Source organism: Danio rerio, chromosome 11, assembly GCF_049306965.1.
Source record: "Danio rerio strain Tuebingen ecotype United States chromosome 11, GRCz12tu, whole genome shotgun sequence".
Taxonomy (NCBI): Eukaryota; Metazoa; Chordata; class Actinopteri; order Cypriniformes; family Danionidae; genus Danio; species Danio rerio.
The window spans coordinates 4,025,961-4,053,520 of record NC_133186.1 but is presented as its reverse complement, the minus strand read 5'-3'; the positions used below and the strand labels follow the sequence as shown (position 1 = coordinate 4,053,520).

General features: G+C 37.3%; 1 protein-coding gene across 6 annotated transcripts in view; it reads left to right on the top strand.

Annotated features, from left to right (window-relative positions):
- Positions 1-27,560, top strand: part of pbrm1 (polybromo 1) — a 305,936-nt gene that overhangs the window by 1,950 nt on the left and 276,426 nt on the right. For 5 of the 6 annotated variants that reach the window (XM_073916251.1, XM_009305786.4, XM_068224263.1 and 2 more), the window contains exons 2-17: positions 2,860-3,006; positions 4,532-4,629; positions 5,983-6,130; positions 11,022-11,168; positions 11,329-11,439; positions 12,595-12,663; positions 12,742-12,840; positions 12,970-13,055; positions 15,901-15,992; positions 16,285-16,501; positions 18,234-18,375; positions 18,726-18,820; positions 21,106-21,385; positions 21,469-21,574; positions 23,281-23,920; positions 25,696-25,907. In XM_073916251.1, the coding sequence (XP_073772352.1) occupies positions 2,866-3,006; positions 4,532-4,629; positions 5,983-6,130; positions 11,022-11,168; positions 11,329-11,439; positions 12,595-12,663; positions 12,742-12,840; positions 12,970-13,055; positions 15,901-15,992; positions 16,285-16,501; positions 18,234-18,375; positions 18,726-18,820; positions 21,106-21,385; positions 21,469-21,574; positions 23,281-23,920; positions 25,696-25,907 (2,683 nt within the window). In that variant the 5' untranslated portion in view covers positions 2,860-2,865. Of the gene's footprint in view, positions 1-2,859; positions 3,007-4,531; positions 4,630-5,982; positions 6,131-7,334; positions 7,520-8,615; positions 11,169-11,328; positions 11,440-12,594; positions 12,664-12,741; positions 12,841-12,969; positions 13,056-15,900; positions 15,993-16,284; positions 16,502-18,233; positions 18,376-18,725; positions 18,821-21,105; positions 21,386-21,468; positions 21,575-23,280; positions 23,921-25,695; positions 25,908-27,560 lie in introns of those variants that run through there. The other variant, XM_073916250.1, reaches the window with a different exon arrangement.

Here is a 27,560-nt window from a genome sequence, read left to right as displayed (position 1 = left end):
TACTGACATTATTTTCATTCATTCATTTTCTTTTCGGTTTTGTCCCTTTATTAATCTGGGGTCGCCACAGTGGAATGAACCGCCTGACATTATTTCGTGAAACATTATTTAATATATGTGGCTAACTTTTTTATTTCTTTTATGGGGCCAGTGAAAATTTTGGCAGGGCAAGTAAAAATCTGAACCACTGGTCCAATCGGGCCAGTAGAAAAAATCCTTAGCGTTGAACCCTGCAGAGTGATTTGATGAACATGAAAATAAAGTTAAACAAAAAAAAAAAAAAAAAAGAAAAAAAAAAAAAAAAAAAAAAAAAAAAAAGAAAATAAAGTTAAACACCTTCCATGGCTTGCACAGTCACCAGAACCAAATATTATTGAGCCACTTTGGGGTGTTTTGGAGGAAATGTTTTCCTGGCCACTATTCTGCAAGAAGAATGGCTCAATTTATTGTTAACTTCATAATCGTAACCCCACTTGTGGCGAACTGAATGATATATGATTTAGCATATGTATGACATATAGTTTGTATATAGCAGTGGTTAAAGCAGTAAACAGCTAAGCTTCTATCTTTTTTATCATAGAGCTTATATATTGGCTTCTCGAGTCAATATATCTTAATATTTATTCAAATATGTTTGACTACATTTTTGTTGCTACTGTGGTTATAACCTGTTACTATTGTCTGTTGTAATTAATGATTACTTTAAAGTGGGGCTGCTTGTTTCCGGGACAATATGTGATTTATGATATTGTTGTACTATACTGTCAGTGAGCGCCATTTTTCAGATCAGATTAAACTGATGTTCTGACTCTCTGTGGTCATTAAACATCTTTTGGCACTTCTCATAGGGGTGTAACCCCAGTGTACTGGCCAAATTCCCTCCATTGGCTCATCATGGCCTCCCAATCATCCCCATCCACCGAATTGGCTCTATCACTCTCTCTACTCCACCTATAGCTGGTGTGTGGTGAGCGCACTGGCGCCATTATCCTGTGGCTGCCATCCAAGTGGATGCTGCACACTAGTGGTGGTGTGGAGAGACCCCCCCTCATGATTGTGAAGTGCTTTGGGTGTATGGCCATACCAAGCGGCAACCTCCCGCTCTCCCTCAGGAAGCCAATACGGAAGTAACTAAAACTGCAATTCATCCGAAATTCCGCTAGTCCTGGCCGCTCCTGGCTCCAAAACAGAGCAAATTTCAATTGAGCCCACTGTTAGAATGGCCAACTTTACAGCAGAAAAAAAGGTGTTTACAGCCTGGTACAAAAAAAGATTTTGGTTAATACAGCTAATATTACCCTTCATGACAACTGTGAGGGGGGTGAATTTTTTTATAACTCATCCGTTTCCTTTATATTAAGTTATATTAAGTTTGCATAATTAAGGGAGTGGCCACTTGAGTGACAGCTAGGTCTCACTGGTCGCCGTCACGTCACCTCAGCTGAATCCTGCAGTTTAGCCACTGAACTCGGCACATTTATCGTATTTCTGTGTTGTTTTATGTGGCTTTACACACTCAACTGCCTTTTGGACTTGTTTCCTACAATTATTAGATGGCATGGCATGCTGAGTGAACTTAATTGTGCTCACAAACCATTCACGTGGCCTCCGTTTCCCATGTGAGTAAAGTTATATACCTATATACAATCTCTATACATGTATTTGTTTTATTTAGGATCATTTATCGTTTATATTTATATTTAGAGCTGTAATGCACTCCAGAATCTGTCAGATTGATTAGCTGTAGGCTGTAGATCAGTCATCTGAAGCGCTGTCATAGTGTTATGCTGGATTTCATCAATAGTCTTGCATTAACTAACACAGACTATATATGAAGTGTTTGGATGTAATTCGCGTTTTCCTCCTGATGAAAAACGTCATAAGAACAATGTTTAGTGGCTCAATGTATTACAGCAGTGTGTTTTTAAAAGTCTAAACACTTTATTGATATAGTGTACAACAAAGCACAAGTGGTCAGAATACAATAGAGTCACAGGTGATAAAGTATTAAGCATTTCTCCCAAAGTAAAGTGTGTCTGAATCAGGTCCAAGCTAAATGCTAGCAGGTGTCTGTAGCTCCGCTCACTCTCCGCCTCTTTGCCCTTGTTTGGTATCCCGCCGTGGGTGTGATGACGCGTGACCAAAATGGCGACGGTTGGCCGCGCCTACTTGTGGCTTCTTTTGCGCTCTTCAGAAACCTATGGGTGACGTCACGGATACTACGTCCATATATTTTACAGTCTATGGGCCATACGCAATAAATGTGCTATATAAATATACATTACCTACTTACTTATGCTGGAATTATGGGTTACCTCAGTAAATGTAAATGAGCAGCATTGTCACTAATTCTGTTAGTACTTGGTAGATAAATTAAATATTTATTGAATAAACTCTTTGCTCTTAAAATTAGCTTCAGTTTTACCAAAGAGCATAGAATCACCAAGAGGCGACACTCTAGTTTAATTTGGGAAACAGCCACTAGAGGGCGCGGCGGCCATTTTGGAATGAAAACTCCTATAGAACAACAGCATATAATAAGTGTGTTAAATAAACTATTAAAAGTGCTGATGATTGTGATAGTAAGTGTTGTATTGTGGTCTTTCAGGTTGAATCTTGGCTTTAATGCACTTTTTTAATAAATAAATAAAAAACAAAGCAGCTGCTTGCCATTGCGGCAGTAATGAGATGCAATGGACGGCCGATCACTTTCAATCCAAAATGGCGTAATCCAGGGCTGTTGCGGGGCGCTGCTGTTGCAATGGAACGTTCTATTAAGTGTCGCCTCTAGGTCATTCTAAGCTCTTTGGTTTTCCTGAACACTAACCATTTATTATGTAATTTGTTTTTAATGTAAAGGCTCTTATGATGGGCTCAAAGCGCCGGAGAGCCACTTCTCCGTCCAGCAGTGTGAGTGGAGGAGATTTTGAGGACAGCCAATCCACATCCATATCTTCAACCAGTCGGAAGAGAAGAAGAATCGCAAACATTCCCACCGTTGACCCTGTGAGTTTAGTCCATCATAATGGACTCTTCCTAATTTTTAAGAGACACATCTGTTTACTGGAATAGAAGAGTACATTCACACAGAGCACACAGAACAAGATAAAACTGAACAAAATATCACTAGCTAAAAAAACAATGTATGACTCCAAATGATAAATTTTCATTTAATGTCGAAAATTATGAATTTAATATTAAGTAAAGATAACGTTCTATAAATAGAAATTAAAAAAATAAATAAAATATTTAAAAATAAAATAAAAATGTAAAATATTTATTTCAAATATTTCCCATATGATGTTTAACAGAGCAAGAAACTTTTCACTGTTTTCGCTATCACAATTTTTCAATATTATTGGTCCTCTTAAGCCAGGGGTGCCCAAACTCTGTCCTGGAGGGCTGGTGTCCTACAGAGTTTAACTCCAACTTGCTTCAACACACCTGCCAAGATGTTTCTAGTATACATAACAAGAGCCTGATTAGCTTGTTGAGGTATGTTTGATTAATGTTGAAGCTAAACTCTTAAGGACACCGGCCCTCTGGGACCGAGCTTGGGCACTTCTGTCTTAAGCAATATATTTGTTTGATATATTGATATACAAGTATTGTTCTGGCCAAGCCTGGTAAAGTCTTTAAATGTCACTTTAAGCTGAATACTAGTATCTTTAAAAAAATATATCTAGTCAAGTATTATTTACTGTCATCATGGCAAAGATGCCGGCAGCTAGCTCTCTGCAACTCGCACATGGTCGCCCTCTGAAGCAAAGCAGGGCTGCGCCCGGTGAGTACTTGGATGGGAGATCACATGGGAAAGCTAGCTGGCTGCCGGAAGTGGTGTTAGTGGGGCCAGCAGGGGGCGCCCAACCTGCGGTCTGTGTGGGTCCTAATGCCCCAGTATAGTGACGGGGATGCTATACTGCTCAGTGAGCGCCGTCTTTCGGATGAGATGTTAAACCAAGGTCCTGACTCTCTGTGGTCGTTAAAAATCCCAAGATGTCCTTCGAAAAAGAGTAGGGGTTTAACCCAGGCATCCTGGCCAAATCTGCCCACTGGCCTCAGTCCATCATGGCCTCCTAACCCTCCCAGTATCATAATTGGCTTTATCACTATCTCCTCTCCACCAATCAGCTGGTGTGTGGTGTGCGGTCTGGCACAAAATGGCTGCCGTCGTGTCATCCAGGTGGATGCTGCACACTGGTGGTGGATGAGGAGATTCCCCCCACTGTGTAAAGCGCTTTGAGTGCCAAGAAAAGCGCTATATAAATGTAAGGAATTATTATTATTACAAAGATAAATTAAATCAGTTATAAGAAATGGGTTATTAAAACTATTGTGTTTAGAAATGTGCTGAAAAAAAATCTGCTCTCTGTTAAACAGAAATGTGGGAAAAGTATACAGGGGGGCTAATAATTCTGACTTCAACTGTATGTATAATTTTAATTGTTCTCACAGATCACTCCACATCATATGTAGGAAGATGCAACAGTGTTGAGTGTTCTTGTGTGCCGCTGTACGTCTTTTCCTGCAGATTGCGGTGTGTCATGAGTTGTACAACACTATCAGAGACTATAAGGATGACCAGGGCCGGATGCTGTGTGAACTCTTCATCAGAGCACCAAAGAGAAGGTCAGTCACGCGTTATAGATGTAACCAGTTACACTGAAGAACAAATGATTCATTGGATTTACTACATTTTTTTTAATGTATGTGGTCGCAAACAATTTATATGGGATTAATTTAAACACACAAATTCAATTAGTAATGTTCAACTTGGACTCTATTTTAACGATCTAAGCACAAAGTGTAAACCGCAGGGCTCAAATGCATTAAGGGCATGTCTGAATCACCTTTTGCTATTTTAAGGATGGAAAAATTAGCTCTGCACACTGGCGCATGGTCTAACAGGGTTGAGCTTATTCTCTTAATGAATTCTGGGTGTGTTTTGAGCATAATGTGCATTCAACCAATCAAAGTCTCATCCCCCATTCTCTTTAAGAGTCAGTTGCGTTGCGCCATGGCGCATTTGCTATTTACATGGTGGACTTTGTAAGTGGAAAAACTGAACGCTTTACCAGCGAGAAAACAGTTAAGCAGACCATCTGCAGCGCGAGGATAAAGAACAAGCCTTCTCTATTCGGCCTCTTTACTTTCTCTTTACTTTTACTCTTTACTCCTTTACTTTGGTGGAGTAAGGAAACGGTGGAAACTTACTCCACTGAAGACATCCGTTAGCCAACATATTTAATTTAGCTTGTTAAGCGCAAAGATTGGATCAAAACTATTTCTAAATTCAGTTCTAATTTCCAGCAAACGAATAAATGAACAGTAATAATCAACTGTGGTCAAAAAACTGAGTCATATCCAAACACACGTCCTGTTCTAATGCTCTAAATGGTCTCCAAAACCCGACAAGTGTACAAATCTGAACAGTTTTTATTAAAACAAATATAAATATGCAGATAATAAATAATACTGCTAATAATAATAACATTATACAAATGCAAATTGTCATAAATAAACCGAAAAATCCCTCAAAAAGCAACTGATTATTTAAACAACGTGGTTCAAAATGTGAAAATAAACCTGCACTCCTATGAAAATATCAAGAAATCAGGCCCTACACACCTTGCACCTTATTGCCCACTGTGTTTATTTAAATTTAGCCTATATCAATTGTTTGCAACCACTTACCCTAAAGAAATGTAGTAAATCCAATTAATCACTTTCTTTTTAGTGTATGCAGATTAGCCCATAATCTTCTATTTACAAGACTCCTAATTTTGTTGTGAATGTTATACAATAGGTTCAAATCTACCAAGGACAAAAACAAAAAACAATATTCTTATAATATACACAGCATTACTCTTTAGCAGTCACTCCAGGCTGTTTCGGAAAACATACATAGCACATTTATATGTTTAAATGTGAAATATTAAAGGATTCAAATTTATTACAAATTTACTAATTTTCTCCCCACAGGAATCAGCCAGATTACTATGACGTGGTGTCACAGCCCATTGATATGATGAAGATCCAGCAGAAGCTGAAGATGGAGGAGTATGACGATGTTGAGCAGCTCACAAGCGACTTTCAGCTCTTATTCAGTAATGCCAAGACATACTACAAAGTAAATATCACTATCTTACACTACCATTCAAAGGTTTGGAGTTAGTACAAGTCTCTTTATGCTCGCCAAGGCTAATTCGGTAACACTTTTACTGTTTTTTTTTTTTGCTTTGTTTGTCAAAGTTGCAGTCAAAGGTAGAAAAGGTTGGGACAGTATGGAAAACGCAAATAAAAAAAAGAAAGTAGTGATTTCTAAATTAACTTTGACTTGTATTTCATTACAGACAATACAACAAACATTATTTAATGTGCTCCTCATGATAACAAACACATATTCCAATTTTGATTCTTGCAACACATTTAAACAAGTTGGAGTAGTGAAGCATTTATCACTTTGTAACGTTGCCATTCCTTTTCACAACACTTAAAGCATTTAGGGATTGAAGACAGAAAGTGCAGAAGTGTTTCAGGTGTAATTTTTTTCCACTCTTTCTGCAAACAACAGTACAGGGTCTTGGTTGTTGCATTTTGCGCTTCTAAATGCGCTACAGATTCTCTGTTGGAGACAGGTCGGGACTGCAGGCAGGCCAGTCAAGCACCTGTATCCTCCTTCTCCACAGCCAGGACTTTGTAATGTGTGCAGAATGTGGTTTTGCATTGTCTTGTTAAAATTTGCATGGGCGTCCCTGGAAAAGAAGGCAGCATATTGTGCTCCAAATTCTCGATGTAGTTTTGTCAGGAGCCCACGGTGTCCATTTCTTCCAAAAATACCTGAAATACTAATTTATTGACTGCAGTACATGTTCCCTCTGTGTGATGGTCCGCCTCCGAGCCCAGAGAAGTCGATGGCACCATACTGTCCAAACTTCTGATTGGGGGTTGTAAATACTTGTGTGTGTGTGTGTGTGTGTGTGTGTGTGTGTGTGTGTGTGTATATATATATATATATATATATATATATATATATATATATATATATATATATATATATATATATATATATATATATATATATATATATATATATAATTCCTTACATTTATATAGTGCTTTTCTGGGCACTCAAAGCGCTTTACACACAATGGGGGGAGTCTCCTCATCCACCACCAGTGTGCAGCATCCACCTGGATGACCCGACGGCAGCCATTTTGCGCCAGACCGCACACCACACACCAGCTGATTGGTGGAGAGGAGAATATGGGCCAATGGGCTATATGCACGCATTACTTCCGCGTTTTGTCTAAGGCCGCGGTCCAGCTTCCGGTCTGGGTGATTTTAAGCGGAGGTGAACAGTATTATGGCAGAGTCGTCAATATTTACTCGCTGTTTGCGAGTAAATTATGGTCAACGATGTGCAAATGATTGTCCGGATGTGCTCTACAACACCGCAGAGCAAAGCTTGAGAAGGGTTTCAAGTTGTATGCATCTTCCTACCTGTGCAATTATGAAGGTAAGTTCAGCTAGCCTGAAGGCTAACTTTAGCATTAATACTCTTACGATCCGTCCATCTGCAGCTTTATCACGTAAGTAAAAATAATCATATGTGTACGTAATTCTGTCTCAAAGTGTCAGGTAAAAACAGGGCAGGAATAAGATCTCAGTGAGAGCTCATTACTACCGATAGATCTATGAAGAAATCAGAGTCTCCTCACCAGCTGAGAGTAGGACAGCATACATGTGAAGCTCTGTCCCATTCATATTTTTACTGTTCTAAAGTGACCACCACTGTTCAGTTCGGATAATTACAGAAACACAGATGCTATCTTAGCTTGTAAGCATGATTATTGAGCAAGATATATTAGGAATAAAATAATACAATGCCGTTCCATCCACAACAGCACTGTCAATGCTGAGATTTATTGCTGAAACAGTGGAGATGACAGATGCAGTGTAACAGTGTAGATAGCATGCTTTCTATTTAGTCGATAACATTGTAATTAAATGGGAGGGTGACCCAAAACAATAAAATGTCATTAGTTAATTTCACATCAACAATTTGTCTATTTCAATATTTATTAGTTTTTTACATTAATGAACAAATGCTTATTCATTGTGCTTGTTAACTCACGATGTAATAGCTAATGTTAACAAGCATGACTTTGGATTTTTATTCATTAGTAAATTAGTTTAACAATGTTAAATATAAAATAGTTATTCAAATAGTGAGCAAATACATTAATTAATGAAACCTTATTTTAAAGTGTGACTAAAGGGAGCTACTTTTAAATAATTTAAATTAATGATTTACTGTGTAGTTTAATCTGATGATATTGCTGCAGATGCCTTTTAAAAAGAAGATATTTTGAAGAAAGCTGAAAACCTGTAACCATTGACTTCCATAGTATGAAAAAGAACTACTATGAATATCAGTGGTTGCAAGTTTCCAGCTTTCTTCAAAGTATTTTTGTTTGTGTTAAACATCAGAAACAAACTCAAACAGGTTTGGAACAAGTGAAGGATGAGGAAATAGAATTTTCAGTTTTGAGTGAACTGCCTTTAATAACTCTCTTTAATAACCTATTAATATTCTTGTTTCTGTTTTCTAGGTAACATTATGAGATTCAGAGCTAGAAAATTTTATGTGTTACTTCTCCATCCTGGAGTGGACATCCGTCAGAAGATCCATGCCATCGTCTGCTAGTTAATAGCTCCTGCTCTTGTGTGGCTGAGAGTGGGATATGCAAACATTTGGTTGCTTTGCTTTTCCAGACAGCCCATTACTCTGAAATGTGTAATGTGTGTTGTCACATGAACAATTGTTTGGAATGGATCAATTATGTGTTAAGTTCCATGAAACAGATTGGTGATTTATTTATTTATTTAATACGTATAAGCCCAAATACCTCTCTATGCACAAGTTACAGAAGAAGCACCTGATTCAAGAAAACAACTGATTCAATGTCATTTTTTCTGTTCATCTGAATAAAATATTTTTTTCAAAATGTTACATTTTTTTGACAATTTTTATTTCAAATTACATACAGTGAATTATATTTTATATGTACAGTGAATAAAATAAAGGTCTTTATTCTGAATTTAAAAAATGCACTTAGAAAGTAGCTTAAGAAATGTTTATGTATATTAATGTTCATTTTTTTTTTACTTCAAAGGCAATGAAAATAAACCATTATTTGCCATAAAAGCTCCTTTCTTTAAATGTCTGCATCCGGTTGGCACTCGAGCCTCGATCAGTTTTCTAGACTGAAATTGTCAGCTACACTCTTGTTTTTTTCTGTTTCTGTAAAATTCTCACGTTTAATATCAACAACCCACCTCTTCTGCACGACTTTGTCTTTTGGAAACGTGTGGAAACTAAGGTAAGAGTTCAATTTTTGACGCTGTGCATTGCTGAACACAGCAGTGGTATCTACAAGTACTGTTCTCACGTCTTTGAAATGACACTTTTAAACGTTTAGATGTCATGCTGACATAAACATATATAAGTGGGCTATAATGGCATAAAACATTAAGACAACTGTCCAAAACATTACTCGTTTTTATCAGTAGCGCTCCTGTTGTAGCACTGTACTGTACGATCGGCGGAAGTAGGCTCGGGGTCTTAAATTTTACCGGAAATGCGTCACGCGCCGCCGTGCATAGAGCCCATTGGAATATGGGGATGGTTAGGAGGCCATGATGGACAGAGGGCAGATTTGGCCAGGATGCCGGGGTTAAACCCCTACTCTTTTTCGAAGGACATCCTGGGATTTTTTAACGACCACAGAGAGTCGGGACCTCGGTTTAACGTCTCATCCGAAAGACGGCGCTCACTGAGCAGTATAGCATCCCCGTCACTATACTAGGGCATTAGGACCCACACAGACCGCAGGTTGGGCGCCCCCTGCTGGCCTCACTAACACCACTTCACACACCATATATATATTAGGATTGTTTGAGAAAATATAGATGGGATGGAATTCAAAGTAACAGCATGTATTTTAAATATAAATCATTTGTTATAATATAAATGTCTTTGCTCACAGTGTAATGCATCTGTTCATGTGGAATAATTTTTTTTTAAATGTGAATTTCTACATATTAGGTAGCCAAAATGATTTTCTTTAAAAATGAATTAGAACAGTTTCTTGGCCATGAAATCAAATTTTTAAATTGAGAACTGAATTATTATAGTAGGCTGCTGGGGCTTAGCTGGTCAAAGCGACTGTCTTGTAAACAGGAGATCCTGGGTTCAAATTCCAGCAGTGCCTTAGTGCAGCTGCTGGTTGTGCTTCTGGCAACGTAGTGGCATAGTAGGTATTGCTGTCACCTCACAGCAAGAAGGTTGGTGGTTCGAACCTCGGCTCAGTTGGCGTTTCTGTGTGGAGTTTGCATGTTCTCCCTGCGTTCGCGTGGGTTTCCTCCGGGTGCTTCGGTTTCCCCCACAGCCCAAAGACATGCGGTACAAGTGAATTGGGTAGCCTAAATTGTTCGTAGTGTATGAGTGTGTGTGTGAATGAGTGTGTGTGGATGTTTCCCAGAGATGGGTTGCGGCTGGAAGGACATCTGCTGCGTAAAAACTTGCTGGATAAGTTGGCGGTTCATTGCTCTGTGGCAACCCCGGATTAATAAAGGGACTAAGCCGACAAGAAAATGAATGAATGAATTATTTTGTGATACTAAAGACACCAGCGCTATCACAGGTCTTTTTAAAGAAAAAAAATATCACCACCTCACTTTCATACCTGTATTTTTGATCAAATCAATAGATAAATCAAAATAAATTTCATTTGGTGAGCAAAAGGGATGAAAAACATAGTTAGCTTGTAAACTACATGTATGTTTTGTTTTAATTATTGTACCACTTAATTATCTAATATTGTACTATGAGGATATGAGATTGAAATATTGTTGTTTATAGTATGATTTGTGATGTTCCTTTTTTAGATATCTACAAAATAAATAAATATCAGTTAAAATAAAACCTGAAACCTCTTTTTTGTGTTGTTGTGCAGCCTGAAACTCCAGAATACAGAGCAGCTTGTAAACTGTGGGATCTGTATATTCGGACCAAAAACGAGTTTGTGCAGCGAGGAGACTATGATGAAGATGATGATGATGACGACCCACAGGAGAACCTCGGAGGAGCCACAGAGGAGGAGGTCAGACCACATACACATCTACTTAGTCAAACACTGCACATCAAATTTATGGGTTAGACTTCTGGTGTGAGGAAAATAATGACACCTCATTGTACACGGTTTTTAAAACAAAGAAAAATGAGGACACAAATGTGATTAATATGTGGCTTTGCGTTTACAGTCTATGTCGAGCCTTAAGGAAGTTCTTGGGATGCTTCTGGATGCTGTGTTGACCTACACTGAACACGGCCGCCTTATTAGCGAACTTTTCCAGAGACTTCCCTCTAAAATGGTAGCTTTTCAGTTTCATATATGGACATACACAAACATATTAATATTATATCTTTAGTTTAACTCTGTTTTTATTGAAATATGTTAGTCAGAGAGCCACAGCATCAGATACACAGAATCATTAGACATCAACTGATCCAATGTGGTGGTAGAGTACAATTTTGCTCACGTTTTCTTTCTCTCTGAATAAAATATAGTTACATATTCATGCATTAAGGAAAAAAAACAAAACAAAAAACAACAACAACAACAGTGCCGAGAATATATAAATACAAATACTCAAAGGGTACAGCAGTAGAAAATAAAATAATAATAAAATATATATATAAAAACAAAAAATAAAATAAATAAATAAAAAAAAACACACTCTCCACTCATAACCAAGCCAGGGGTAGGGAAGATAAGTCAGCTATATACTTGCATACAAATACACATACATATATACATGTTTATTTATTTATTATTTTTATTTTTAAAGTGTAAGAGGAATGGTTGCCAGATAGTGTCAAATTTTTCAGTATTACCGCAAACTGTATATCTAATCTTTTCTATTTGCATAGACTGCATCAGATCATGCATCCAATGTATGTAACTGGGTGGGGAAGGATTTTTCCAGTTTAGTGTTATAAGCCTTTTAGCAATTATTAAACAAAAAGCAAGTGCATTTGATTGTGTAGATGACAAAGAAACATTTGTAGGGTTAAGTCCAAATAATGCTACTAGGGGGCATGGCTCAATATCTAAAAGAAAGCATTCAGAAATTGATTTAAAAATTGATGCCCAAAAAGTGCTTAGCGCTGGACAAAGCCAGAAAGTATGAAGAAGAGTGGCTGGAGCTTGTCGACACCGATCACAAGTTGGATCAAAACCAGGGTTAATTTTAGATATTTTTGCCTTAGTCCAATATACTCTATGCAATAATTTGAATTGTATAAGGGAATGACGAGCACAAATAGAAGAGGTTTGTACACGAGACAGAGCCTTGAACCATTCCTCGTCTGTGAAAACATGATTGAGATCTGATTCCCAGCTCTGCTTTATTTTTAAAAAGGATGAGGAATCTAACTGTCTAATAAATGAAAAAATTGTTTTATAAATTTTAGAGACTGCACCTTTATTAATATTATATCTTAATAAATATTCACTCTTTTTCCAGCAATATCCAGATTATTATGCTATTATTAAAGAACCAATCGATCTGAAGAGCATCGCACACCGAATACAGGTATTATGATCACATTATTTTACATAATTATATAGAGTATCACTGATCTACACTAAATTTATGTTTTGCTTTCCCTAGATGTGCTACTATAAAAGTGTAAACCATATGGCTAAAGACATTGACTTGTTAGTCAAAAATGCCAAAACCTACAATGAACCCGGATCACAAGTGTTTAAAGTAATGTATCACTGACATTTCTATATACGATTTATATAATGATTAGACTTTCACAGTTAAGCTTAGTTGTAATTTATATAATGCAAAATGTGGTCTGCTTATAAGTATAATTTAATCATGAATTTCCAGGATGCGAACACAATCAAGAAGGTCTTTGCGCAGAAAAAACTGGAGCTCGAACATTCTGAACCTATTAAATGCAGCATCAGGATCAGGTAAGTGTTATGAAGCATGTTTATATTATATTATATTATATTATATTATATTATATTATATTATATTATATTATATTATATTATATTATATTATATTATATTATATTATATTATATTATATTATATTATATTTTATTATATTATATTTTATTATATTATATTATATTATATTATATTATATTATATTTTGTTGTGTTGTGTTGTGTTGTGTTGTGTTATGTTATATTAAATTATATATTATATTATATTAAATTATATTGTATTATATTATATTATATTATATTATATTACATTATATTATATTATATTATATTATATTACATTAAATTATATTATATTATATTATATTATATTATATTATATTATATTATATTATATTATATTATATTATATTACATTATATTATATTATATTATATTATATTATATTATATTATATTATATTATATTTTGTTGTGTTGTGTTATGTTATGTTATATTAAATTATATATTATATTATATTATATTATATTATATTATATTATATTACATTATATTATATTATATAATATTATATTATATTATGTTATGTTATATTATAATATATTATATTATATTATATTATATTATATTATATTATATTATATTATATTACATTATATCATATTATATTATATTATATTATATTATATTATATTATATTATATTATATTATATTATATTATATTATATTATATTATATTATATTATATTATATTATATTAGTTGTCAGGATCGGGGAAAGTTAAATGATAGATTACATTTTACCAAAACCCATTTTTGTGATAGTAAGATCTGTTATTTATGATAATAATAATATACAAATATATTTAATTTACAATATAATATAATATGGTAAGATATGATATGGTAGGATACAAAACGATATGATAGGATACAGTACGATATGATATAATACGATACATAGTATAGGATACAACACGATTCAATACGATACAATAGAATACAACACGATCTGATAGAATACAATACGATAGGATACAATACGACATGATACGATACAGAAGGATACAATAAGTTAGGATAGGATTCAATATGATATGATCGTATTTGATACAATAGGAAACAATACGATAGGATACAATATGATACATTAGGATACAATACGATACAGTAAGATAGGATACAATGTGATACGATAGGATACAATACGATAGGATGCAAAATGATATGAAGTAGTACAATACGATAGGATACAGTATTATAGGAAATGATACGTTACAATACACTATGATATGATACAGTGTAATGTAATGTAATCTTTTAAATTTAGTTTTTAAATAATTATTTGTTTTACAGTTTAGCAATATAACATAAGCTAGGATACAATATGATACGATACAATACAATACAATGTAATGTAATATAATTTCTTGAATATATTTATTAAACTGCAATTTGTTTTACTATGGATTTCGGCTATATAATATCTGCACTGTGTCGACATAATTTTAATAGTAATATATATGCATAAGCTGTTACTTTCTGAAAGACCATAAACATTTATAATATACTGTATTTGCGATGCAATGTAATACTATATAATACGAACTAATGTAATGCAATGTAACATAATATAATATAAATCGATGCGATACAGTATGATATTATACAATGTAATGTAACATAATATAATAAAATATAATATAATATAAAACGATGCGATACGACACAATATGATATTATACAATGTAATTTAACATATATATAAATTATAATATAATATAAAACGATACAATGTGGCACAATATGATACGATACAATGTAATTTAATGCAAGAAAATATAATATAAAATGATGCGATATGATACAATGTAATGTAATATAATAAAATAAATATAATATAAAATGATACGATACAATATGATACGATACAATGTAATGTAATATAATATAAAATATTAAAATATAATCTAAAATAAAATGATGGGATACGGTACAATACAATATGATATGACACCATTTAATGTATCATTTTCTTGTCGACTTAGTCCCTTTATTAATCCGGGGTCGCCACAGCGGAATGAACCGCTAACTTATCCAGCAAGTTTTTACGCAGCGGATGCCCTTCCAGCTGCAACCCATCTCTGGGAAACATCCACACATACACACACACACACTCACTCACTACGGACAATTTACCCAACCCAATTCACCTGTACCGCATGTCTTTGGACTGTGGGGGAAACCGGAGTACCCGGAGGAAACCCACGCGAACGCAGGGAGAACATGCAAACTCCACACAGAAACGCCAACTGAGCCGAGGATTGAACCAGCAACCCAGCGACCTTCTTGCTGTGAGGCGAACGTGCTACCCACTGCGCCACTGCGTCACCACCATTTACTGTAATATATTATAATAAAATATAATATAAAATAAAATGATACGATGCAATATGATACAATACAATGTAATGTCATATAATCTCTTAATAAGAGTTTTTAAACCGCAAATTGTTTTACAATGGATTTTGCCAATATAACATCTGCACCTTGTAATAATAATACATATGCATAAGCTAGTAATTTCTACAAGATCATAAACATTTTTAATATATATGAGATACGATTTGATGGAATACGATACAATATGATTCAAAACATTGTAATGTAATGTAATATAATATCTTGAATATAGTTATTAAACTGCTATTTGTTTTACGGTGGATTTTGCCAATATAATATCTGCACTGTATCAACATAATTTTAATAATAATGCTATTAAGCTATTCATTTCTAAAAGAGCATAAACATCTATAATATGTAAAATATTACACGTTATTGTTTTCTTTGGTGTTTGTAAACAGGAACAGAAGGTTTGCTCATGGAGACAGACTCTCCTGCATCACTACAGCTTTACAATATGGCTCCGAGAGTGAAGAGGATGCCATACTGACCGGTATCTCATGCATGATAATACCAAATAAATAAAGGATGCCTTTTTATAAAGTTTTAGTTGCGTCTATGCTAGTGAAATGGTGTTTTACAAAATAAACAAGGAAGTTTTGTGGATAGAAACAGTTGTAGGATGAAGATTACAATGACCAATAAATTAACCAATAACTGAGGATTTCATGCTCCAGGATTTGTGCTTAAACTGTATTTAAGTGTCTGAATATTTCAGAAACTGTACCTAACAAAGTGGCCAGTGTGTGTGTAAACTAATGACTGTGTAATCCACGTTTCCTTAGGCTCTGTTCATTACGATGAGGTCGAATCAGAGGCCGAGAGCATCCACTCCAGCATGGACGTGAGTAACCCGATCTTCCAGATGTATGAGGCGGTGCGGGGTGTCAGGAACAGTCAGGGGCAGCTCTTGGCCGAGCCCTTTTTCCAGCTGCCATCCCGGAAAGACTATCCCGACTACTTCCAGCAGATCAGCCATCCAGTCTCGCTCCAGCAGATACGGTATAGTCACATCACAGTGGAGTATCTTGTGTGTTTTAAGCAATGTTTAAGCGAGGCGCACAACTAACGCTTTAGACCTCCTCTCAGCTGGTCAACAGTCTATTTTAGTTCCTTAAAATAGCAACATGCCTTAACACACTTTTTTTTTTAGAACAGAACGCCTATGGGCGCACATTTGAGCACAAATGCATTTGCTATTAAACAGCGTGGCGCAAAACGACAAAATGAGTCTTCCACCAAGCTGAAACTAGAAAACAACAATTACGTTGCGTCGCATTGCGCTGGGTCTATGATAGGGCCCTGAGAGAAACCAAAAGTAAAACTAACCAAATATATAGAGCAGTGCCTTAAATGTCCAGTAGGTGGCCGGTCAAAACCACAAGTGGCTATACGCGACCGCTGTTTCCATCCACCTATTTTGGATATGCGCATAAAAAACAGTTGATGGAAACACCAAGTGGGCAGGTCAATTGGAGCTTTTGAAAACACTATCGGTTGTGTTTAGGGAAGTGGGTGGGCAGGTCAATCAGTGCTTTTGAAAACACTATTGGTTGGGTTTAGGGTAGTGGGTGGGCAGGTCAATCAGTGCTTTTGAAAACAATATCGGTTGGGTTTAGGGAAGTGGGTGGGCGGGTCAATCGGTGCTTTTTAAAGCACTATAGGTTGGGTTAAGGGTAGTGGGTGGTCGGGTCAAACGGTGCTTTTGAAAACACTATCAGTTGGGTTTAGGGTAGTGGGTGGGCGGGTCAATCTGTGCTTTTGAAAGCACTATTGGTTGGGTTTAGGGAAGTGGGTGGGCGGGTCAATTGGTGCTTTTGAAAACACTATTGGTTGGGTTTAGGGAAGTGGGTGGGCGGGTCAATCGGTGCTTTTGAAAATACTATAGGTTGGGTTAAGGAAAGTGGGTGGTCGGGTCAGTCGGTGCTTTTGAAAACACTATCGGTTGGGTTTAGGGTAGTGGGTGGTTAGGTCAATCGGTGGTTTTGAAAACAATATCGGTTGGGTTTAGGGAAGTGGGTGGGCGGGTCAATCGGTGGTTTTGAAAACAATATCGGTTGGGTTTAGGGAAGTGGGTGGTCGGGTAAATCGGTGCTTTTGAAAGCACTATTGGTTGGGTTTAGGGAAGTGGGTGGGCGGGTCAATCGGTGCTTTTGAAAACACTATCGGTTGGGTTTAGGGAAGTGGGTGGGCGGGTCAATCGGTGGTTTTGAAAACAATATCGGTTGGGTTTAGGGAAGTGGGTGTTCGGGTCAATCGGTGCTTTGGAAAACACTATCAGTTGGGTTTAGGGAAGTGGGTGGGCGGGTCAATCTGGGCTTTTGAAAACACTATCGGTTGGGTTTAGGGTAGTGGGTGGGCGAGTTAATCTGTGCTTTTGAAAACACCATCGATTGGGTTTAGGAAAGTGGGTGGACGGGTCAATCGGTGCTTTTGAAAACACTATCGGTTGGGTTTAGGGAAGGAGAAGGGTGGGCCAGTCAATCTGTTAGTCAGTCATTTAGCAACCTCTGGTGAATTTACGCAAGAACAGCAGGTGATTGGTACGCGCGAGAGAAATTTGAAATCTCAAAAAGGGTACACATCAGCCTCTGGTGGATTCATGAAAACAAAAACTGCAAAAAAAAACGTAGCTCCTGGGACGTATTTGGTGCTCTCCAGAAATGTGTATAGTGGTACGTTTCAGAATAAGCCTGGGTTGACTGTATGATGACTGACTTGTTTTTTTCTCCAGGAGTAAGATGAAGAATAATGAGTATGAAAGTGTGGAGCAGATCGACACAGACCTGAACCGGATGTTTGAGAACGCCAAGCGCTACAACGTTCCCAGTTCTCAAATCTACAAACGTGTGCTGAAGCTGCAGCACATATTGCAGGTAAAATAAATACCTGCTTATAAAGGATTGTGAACGTGGTATCTCTTCACTGAACAGTAAATGATGATTACATACAAGTCATAATTATTAGCCCCCCTGTATATTTTTACCCTAATTTCTGTTTAATGGAAAGAAGAATTGTTTTCAACACATTTCTAAGCATAATAGTTTTAATAACTCATTACTAATAACCGATTTCTTTTATCTTTGCCTTGATGACAGCACAAAATATTTGACTAGATATTTAGTATTCAGCTTAAAGTGACATTTAAAGGCTGAAAATTCAATCAATGCTTGACATTGTATCAAGCCATCGTGTCTTTTCTTTGTTTGTGTGTATGTGTGTTCAGATGAAGAGAAAAGAGCTGACGAGGAGAGATGATGAAGATGGCGACAGTAGGCTCTCGTCTACTCTGTCTGACGGCGGCAGCACCAAGCGCAAAAGGTGCATTTATGTCATTAGGAAACTATAAGCACTCCAAATGACCAGACCAGAGAGCTGCATTATATTGACCTTATTCTCCGCAGACGAGCGGGCGCTGCCATTTGAATCTTTTTGGCACGAGACTTATGGTCTCATTCACTTCCATTCATTTTTAGACATTAAAAACTGCTCGTTTCGCTGTTTGATGTTGCAAACTGATGTTTTCTTATCATATTATTCTACTTGGTCTGTATAGTCATGCAAACATTTGTTTGTAGAGCAAGTAGTTTGACCGTTTTTTGCCGTTTATTATTCCTTGTCATTTCTCCCATAGGCGACTGAAACGGAAGTTCTAAGACAATCGCGAAAACAGGCGCACTTCCGCATTTGAGAATAAGGTCAATAGATGCCATGACAAGTCTTAGTTTAGTTAGTTTTTTTTATACATACATATTTATACACTCACCGGCCACTTTATTAGATATACCTTACTAGTACCGGGTTGGACCCTCTTTTGCCTTCAGATCTGCCTTAATCCTTCGTGGCATGGATTCAACAAGTTACTGGAAATATTTCTCAGAGATTTTGCTCCATATTGACATGATAGCATCACGCAGTTGCGACAGATTTGTCAGCTGCACGTTCATGATGTAATTCTCCCATTCCACCACACCACATAGCTGCTTCATTTGAATGAGAACTGGTAACTGTGGAGGCCATTCAAGTACAGTGAACTCATTGTCATGTTCAAGAAACCAGTCTGAGATGATTCGCGCTTTATGACATGGTGTGTTATCCTGCTGGAAGTAGACATCAGATGATGAGTACACTGTGATCATAAAGGGATGAACATGGTCAGCAACAATACTCAGGTAGGCTGTGGCGTTGACACGAAGCTCAATTGGTACTAATGGGTCCAAAGTGTGCCAAGAAAATATCCCCCACACCATTACACCACCACCACCAGCCTGAACCATTGATACAGGGCAGGATGGATCCATGCTTTAATGTTGTTTACGTCAAATTCTGACCCGACCATCCGAATGTCGCAGCAGACATCGAGACTCATCAGAGCAGGCAACGTTTCGCCAATCTTCTATTGTCCAGTTTTGGTGAGCCTGTGTGAATTGTAGCCTCAGTTTCCTGTTCTTAGCTGACAGGAGTGGCACCCGGTGTGGTCTTCTGCTGCTGAAGCCCATCTGCCTCAAGGTTGGGCGTGTTGTTGTGCATTCAGAGATGCCCTTCTGCAGACCTCGGTTATAACGAGTGCTTATTTGAGTTACTGTTGCCTTTCTATCAGCTGGAAGCAGTCTAGCAATTCTCCTCTGACCTCTGGCATCAACAAGGCCCACAGAACTGCTGCTCACTGGATATTTTCTCTTTTTCCGACCAGTCTCTGTAAACCCTAGATTTCCTGTACCTTGTAAATCTGTGCCATGAAGGATTAAGGCAGTTCTGAAAGCACAAGGGGGTCCAACCCGGCAATAGTATGGTGTACATAATGATGGGCATGCATGTGAATTATCCAGGGTATTAAATACAAAACAATAATAATAATATTATAATTTAATATAATATAATAATTTAGGCCTTAAAAGTTCTTAAATTTACTGGAATTTTGTGTTTTTTGTTTGTTAAATTAATTTAAGCAGGTCTTAATTTTCCTTTGTCTATGTAAAGTTTCCCAATTAGGCTGACCAATCACCAATAATTTATGTCAATAAAATGTTTAATAAAAGTTCAATATTTAACTCTTTTTACCTATATGGTGTAATTATCTTTCTTACAATAACTTTTGTTTAAAAAAGTTCTCCTGTGTTTTAGTCGGACTGTTCTGCATACATTTAGTTTATTAAAGTTTTTAAACTTGTAACTATTAAACTAGATTTAGTTTGTTTTGACACATTTAAAATATGTGGTTAAGAATTAACTAAATTAAAATTGTTTCGATGAGGCAAGTTTTTCTTTTTTTATTGGACCAACCTTGCCATTAGAAAAAATCCTTAGCATTTAGCCCTATTTAAGTCTGAAATTTGCTTCATAATCATCTTTAAAAGGTCTTAAAAGTCTTAAATTTGACTTGGTGAAACCTGCAGAAAATTCTAATAAGTTGCCTTTTAATTTGCATGAACTTATAGAAGAGTAAAAGACACCTCACTTCACAGTTTAAAAAAAAAAAAAAGCACTAATTGTTGCTCCCTTAATTCTAGTAAAGCATAATGGGGTGTTGGAAACAGTTGGAAATGTTTGGAGTTTATTACAACCCAAAACCGTCACAATTCATGAGAGTTGTTCCCCTCTGGCAGCCATAAGAAGAACACAAAGAAGAATCGCATGAAGGCTCTGCTTGCTGCGGTGGCAGAGACTCGAGAGATGGGCACAGGCCGGAGACTCTGCGATCTCTTCATGGTCAAACCCTCCAAAAAAGACTATCCAGACTACTACAAGATCATCCTGGAGCCAATGGACATGAGGATCATAGAGCACAACATCCGCTCGGACAAGTACCCCAACGAGGACTCCATGATGGAGGACATGAAGCTGATGTTTCGTAACGCACGCCACTACAACGAAGAAGGCTCTCGCGTGAGTTAATCATAAGTCTGGAAATACCATATAGCATGCAAATGAGCTTGCATTGTCATAGCTGTTGTCTGGTTTGACTCTAGGTTTACAATGATGCCAACATTCTGGAGAAGATATTACGAGAAAAACGGAAGGAGCTCGGACCCCCGCCGGATGACGACGAGATCGTTTCACCCAAGCTAAAAATTAGTATGTTTCAGGTTATATTTTAACACTAAGGTCACCTTAAAGAGGACCTATTATGCAAAAATCACTTTTAGGAGGTGTTTAAACACAGTTGTGTGGAAACAGCTTGTAAATATAAACAGCTTCTAATTATTCTATTTTTTATAATAACACTTTATAAAAACAGTCTGCAGAAACACTTATTCTCACGCTCATATTCTACATGTCTAGGTGTCATATAGAGGGGGAAGCCCCGCCCACTAGTGACAATCTCTCCCTCATTAGCATAGGACGTTAGTTTGGTTTTTAATTACATGATTTCCTTGTCTTTTGTATAGTATTAGCCTAAAAAAAAACCTTGGCTGTTTCTTAATTACAAGAACACAAAGAATAGACTTGCGTTCTTGTGAAGACCGGTCTTGCCAGGTCACCTCGGAAGAACGAACTCAGGAGACCACAAGAAATGAGATGCTGTGTTCTTCCTGATGGTCACATGACCTTCATGCGTTTTTAGTGGTAAATTATTTAAACATTACAGCATTTATACAATGATTTATTGTTTTTTTCCCTTTTCAAAGTATATACTACGGATAAAGACTTTACAAATATACTTTGCACAATAAAGTAAAAACAGATTTTAATACGAATTTCAGCAAATAATGTTTATGCCTTTGAGATTTTTATCGCAATGTTTCCTTTCATCATTTCATTTAGGGAAACTCTTAAGATAAATAAGTTATATCTCTTGAACTAATAATAAACCTATATAAAATGCTGCGCTTCCCACCTCCAGTCGCAATGACTTCTCGAGTTAGTTTTGTGCTCAAGTCTGCATCGGTGGGTCCTCGATATCAGGAACACATCCGGGAACTTCCTCCGTTCTTGCAGTCATGAGGTTTAGAACTGAACTTTGGCTGTTGAGGATGAAGTTACACGAGAACACAAGGATGCAAGATTGCTGAAGAACGCATATTGAGAAACTAGACGGGTCCTTCATTTTTTAGGATCCCCTTGAAACAAAAAATTCCTATTTTTTATTTTTTTGCGTTGTGAAAAAATGCAGCACGTTTTTTAAAGTGTTTTCATTGTCAGGAATAACAACACGTATTCTGTCAAACCGATGAGGATTTGAAAAAATTAGCTGGCGTTTTTTGTTACCGCATGTGTTTTCTTAAATTGCTGCGCGTTAAGCTCTCTCGGGCACTATAAGTCAATAGGCTTGGATAAGTGCTGTGTTTTGAATTATTGTCTTACTGAAATTTCTGCTCTGGTTTCATCTTCCTCCTCCTGCTAATGTAGATGTGGGACTGAAGCAGTTGATATTCATTTACACTGACGAAGGGCAGAGGTTTGCTGAAGAACAACTAAGAGATTTCAGCTGCTGTCTGGGCCTTCACTGCCTTTCTACACCTCCCTTTCTTCATGTGTTCAATACTTTTTTTCCTGCATTGTTTCATTTTATTCCACAGAACTTCATTTATAAACTAATTTGTTTTATTTTCTTTGCATATATGGATTTTTTTGCTTGTTACCAACTTCTGGGGAAAATTTCAAGTCAACAACACCTTTAGAATTATGTTTTCTGAGAAAAATAGTGACGTGTCCAATACGTATTTCCCACACTGTATTTATGCACACGCAGATTCCATGTGGGTCTAGATTAGAAATGAATAACTTTATACTGCTGTAACTAGCCCAACTCTCCTAACAGTGCACTTCTGTTTTTCTAGGGAAGAGTGGCATATCTCCAAAAAAGTCCAAGTATCTGACCCCTCTGCAACAGAAGCTCAATGAACTCTATGAAGCTGTGAAGAACTACACCGACAAGCGTGGACGGCGTCTGAGCACAATCTTCCTCCGTCTCCCGTCCCGTGCTGAGCTTCCAGATTACTACGTGGCCATCAAGAAGCCCATTGACATGGAGAAGATCAAGAGCCACATGCTGGCCAACAAGTACCAGGACGTAGACGCTCTGGTGGAAGACCTGGTGCTGATGTTCAACAACGCCTGCACCTACAATGAACCCGAATCGCTGATCTACAAAGATGCGTTGGTGCTTCACAAAGTGCTATTGGAGACCAGGAGAGACCTGGAAGGGGGCGATGATGCCCATGTCCCGGATGTTGCGCGGCTCATCCAGGAGCTCGTTCGCAATCTTTTCGTCTCGGTTCTTGGTCATCAAGATGACGAGGGACGATGTTATAGTGATTCACTAGCTGAGATTCCAGCAGTCGATCCCAACTGTTCTGATAAGACGCCGTTGAACTTTGAGATCATCAGGGCTAATGTGGATAAGGGCCGTTACAGGAGACTAGATGTGTTCCAGGACCAAATGTTTGAAGTTTTGGAGAAAGCCAGACGCCTGCACAGGTAATGCTCTTTATTGAGTTGTTTTGTACCGGCTTCCATATGGTTCTAACGTGTTTTTAGAAGGGATATTGACTGATTTTGAGTCACATTTTGCTTTCACATCTGTAGTTCGCTTCATTTGGTCCGGACCAAGGGTAATAATTGATACATTGTTGCATTTTCTGCCGTCTTTGGGTCGTTTTCACACCACACTGCTGGCTTTGGTCCAAACCAGTTGAAACGAACCAAAATGCAGTCATCTGACAAAATCCACATCTCTCATTGGCCAGATATTTTGGAACTATTTCCTAAACTGCTTATTGATTGGTCAGAATTCACGTGCCGGAAAATGCCAATGAACTCCCGCAATTAAACAAAACCTTTTACTCTGGAGGGACGACTGCGCTGATTGTATCCCTGCTTTAGACAAACTATTCATTTTGAGAATGAAGCGCGGCCGCGGCTGGAAAACAGTGTTTTAATGCATCGCACGTCACTTCAGGAGGAGCCGTGAATTAATTTAGCTAAACTGCGACATGGTCATCTTGCGGAAATATTTCCAACGATCCATCAGGTAACGGGTCCCTTCCTCTCTCTCTCTGTTGGTAAATCGCTGTCAACAAATATTTTTCCTCCATATCCCATAATGCACAGCGCATTGGCCTATGGCAGCTGGATTAGTCCAAAACGCGCAGTACTTTTTGCGGTAGGACCTGTTTTAGTACGGATCATATTCTCAACACAAACGAACCGCTCCAGGGTTTGTTTGAAAGCGTACCGAGACCACCTCTTCAAGCAGGTCTCGGTACGCTTCTTTGGTCCGTTTTTGGTGCGCACTCCAGTACGATTGCTGCTTTCTCACCTGCCCAAACGAACCACACCAAAAGGGAAAACGAACTCTAGTGCGATTTAATCGAACTAAATAAAAAAGGTGTGAAAGCACCCTTAATTTGCCCACAACTTTCTTTGTGTTTCAGCAATTGGAATAATTTGTGGTCACAAATCTTATTCTGACACATATTTTGTGAAAATGCATGTTCAAAAACTTAACAATACACTCTTAGCGAATTGACGCCCCTTTCATTATGTTTGGGGCTGTTTTTGCCCTATTGACTTTCTTTATAATGACCTTTATTTAATGCAAAGCCATGACACCATATAATCATGCATTCTTGATTGTTCCTGGTTTTTCCTGTCGGGAAGAGGTGCAGTGCAAAAAAAAAAGCTTAGTTTCTGCCTCATAGATGGAGTATAGTGTGTTTGTGTATGAGAGAGACTAGGGCTGCAGGATTATACAAAAAAAGATTGCAATCTCGATTTGATCCTACACACAATCTTAATTCTGCTTTTCTATGATTTAGCCAATTATCAAGGTCGGGAGAGGAGCATAAAGGCGGTTGCAAAAGTCTTTACATGGTTTTAAATACTTTGCTCAGCAACATGGACATCTCCAAATGGTGTTTAATACTGTATTTATAAGGTATAATTCACCCCAAAGTTCCCTCATTTCTGTCTTAAGCCATTTTGCACCGTTCACGAAATCAAACATGAGCTGACGCACTGTTTGTTTACTATCGAGAGGATGCACATGCCTGCGAATGACGGCTACTTTAGTAAACATAACCTGCATAGGCTGTGAAAAACAGGTAATAAAGTTGTAAATAACGTTCAGTTTGTTGCGCAAAGCGATTATTTGGGAGCCGCGCTGGAACAATGGGGCACAAACAGCCCCGAACATAATGAAAGGGTAGTCCACTTGAACAGTACACAAGGGATAAATGTGTTCTTGGTGGCAGGACGGACTCTGAGATCTTTGAGGACTCTGTGGAGCTCCAGCAGTTCTTCATCCGCATCAGAGATGAGCTGTGTAAGAACGGAGAGATCCTGCTCACGCCGGCCCTCAGTTACACCATTAAACATCTGCACAGCGACGTGGAGAAGGAGAAGAAGGAGAAGCTGCCTAAAGAGTATGAGGAGGACAAACTCAAGAGAGAGGAGGAGAAGAAAGGTACTGCTCTGATTACTCTTACTCAGAAATAAACAGAACATGCCATTCATACACTCACACACGTTTGTGTTTGTAACCACTTGAAAGTAAGTAGTGAGGGAATTAGCATTTTTGTGTGAACTGTCTCTTTAATACTAGTTTAATATGCAATTATTTTATATTTTATGGTTACACCCTATTATAGTATACTCACTTTGATGTCATTACATTTTTAAATACCTTATTTTTTTATTTGTGCTCTTCTCTGAGGTCCACTAATAATGTTATTAAGTGTTTCACAGTACAAAAACATAATTTAAAAGTAATTTGGCTATTTTCTGTGCTGTCTTTGACAACTCGTTGTCGTGGTTGATTGTAGACTCTGAAGTAAACGCCCACTGCTGTGATTGGCTAACAGTTTTGCATATTAACAAGACTGAACTGGCAGTAAACTGGAACTAGGTGTTAATCTTCTGCAGAGGCGGGGCTTATGAACCTTATTACATCATAGTGCAGAACATTCCATTTCCTGCCGTTTTGGCAGACTGGCCTTAATATAAGCTGATTTTAGAGTAATGACAAAGATTTAAGCTCTGAAACGTACAGGATGTTTTTATAGTAATGTGACCTCTCTTATGTCTAAAGGTCAAGGAAATTTTAGTTTCTCACTTCATGACCCCTTTAAAGTCTAAAAATAAAGGAGTTTTTGTTTGTAAGTGGCCATTAAAGCGATGGTTCACCCAAAACTGAATATTCTGTCATCTTTTACAGACCCTTCACTTGTAACAAATGTTTGAGTTTCTTTTTTCTGTTTAACACAAAAGAAGATACTTTGAAAAATGTTGGAAACCTGTAACCATCGACTTTCATATCATGTGTTTTCCTACTATGTAAGTCATTAGCTGCGTCCCAAATCGCATACTTATGCACTATTCTACGCCATTTTGTAGTATAAATAGTGTAAGTAGTGTGTTCACACTGAAAACTATAAAAATAATAAGTGCACTTTAATTTCCCGGATGATGCACTCATTCAGCCGCTAAAATGAAGTGTGAAATGATGGACACTTCACGCACTCAACGACCGCAGGTTTGCTTACGTAGCGGAAGAGGCAGAGCTATCGGACGCACATGTTGAATAACTTTATTTATTTTGGATGGTGAGAACAAAATTCTTCTACGAGAGTGATTATAGCGCCTCCCGATGGTGAATGCGGCAACACTCACGGCAGGTAATATTTGATAATTCTGTCGTTTATTTCACTGATTTGGCAAATGTCAAACGTCATCAGGGAAACGGTTTGAATTTCCGCTTAGTAAAAAAACATTAGTGTGCCATTTGGGACGCCACTACATACATGTACTATCCTGTTGAGTGTGTAAGTGCATAAGTACATAGTGCATGAGTGCATAGTGTATAGTGTGCCATTTGGGACGCAGCTATTGATTTGAGATTTCTAACACTTTTGTGTTTAAAAAACTAACACAGATTTGGAATAGATTGAGGGTGAGTAAATAGTGAGTGAATACACTTTTGTGTGAACTGTCCTATTAATACTAGTGTAATATGCAATTTATTTGTATTTTGTGGTTACACCCTATTATAGTATACTCACTTTGATGTCATTACATTTTTAAATACCTTATGTTTTTATTTGTACTCTTCTCTGAGGTC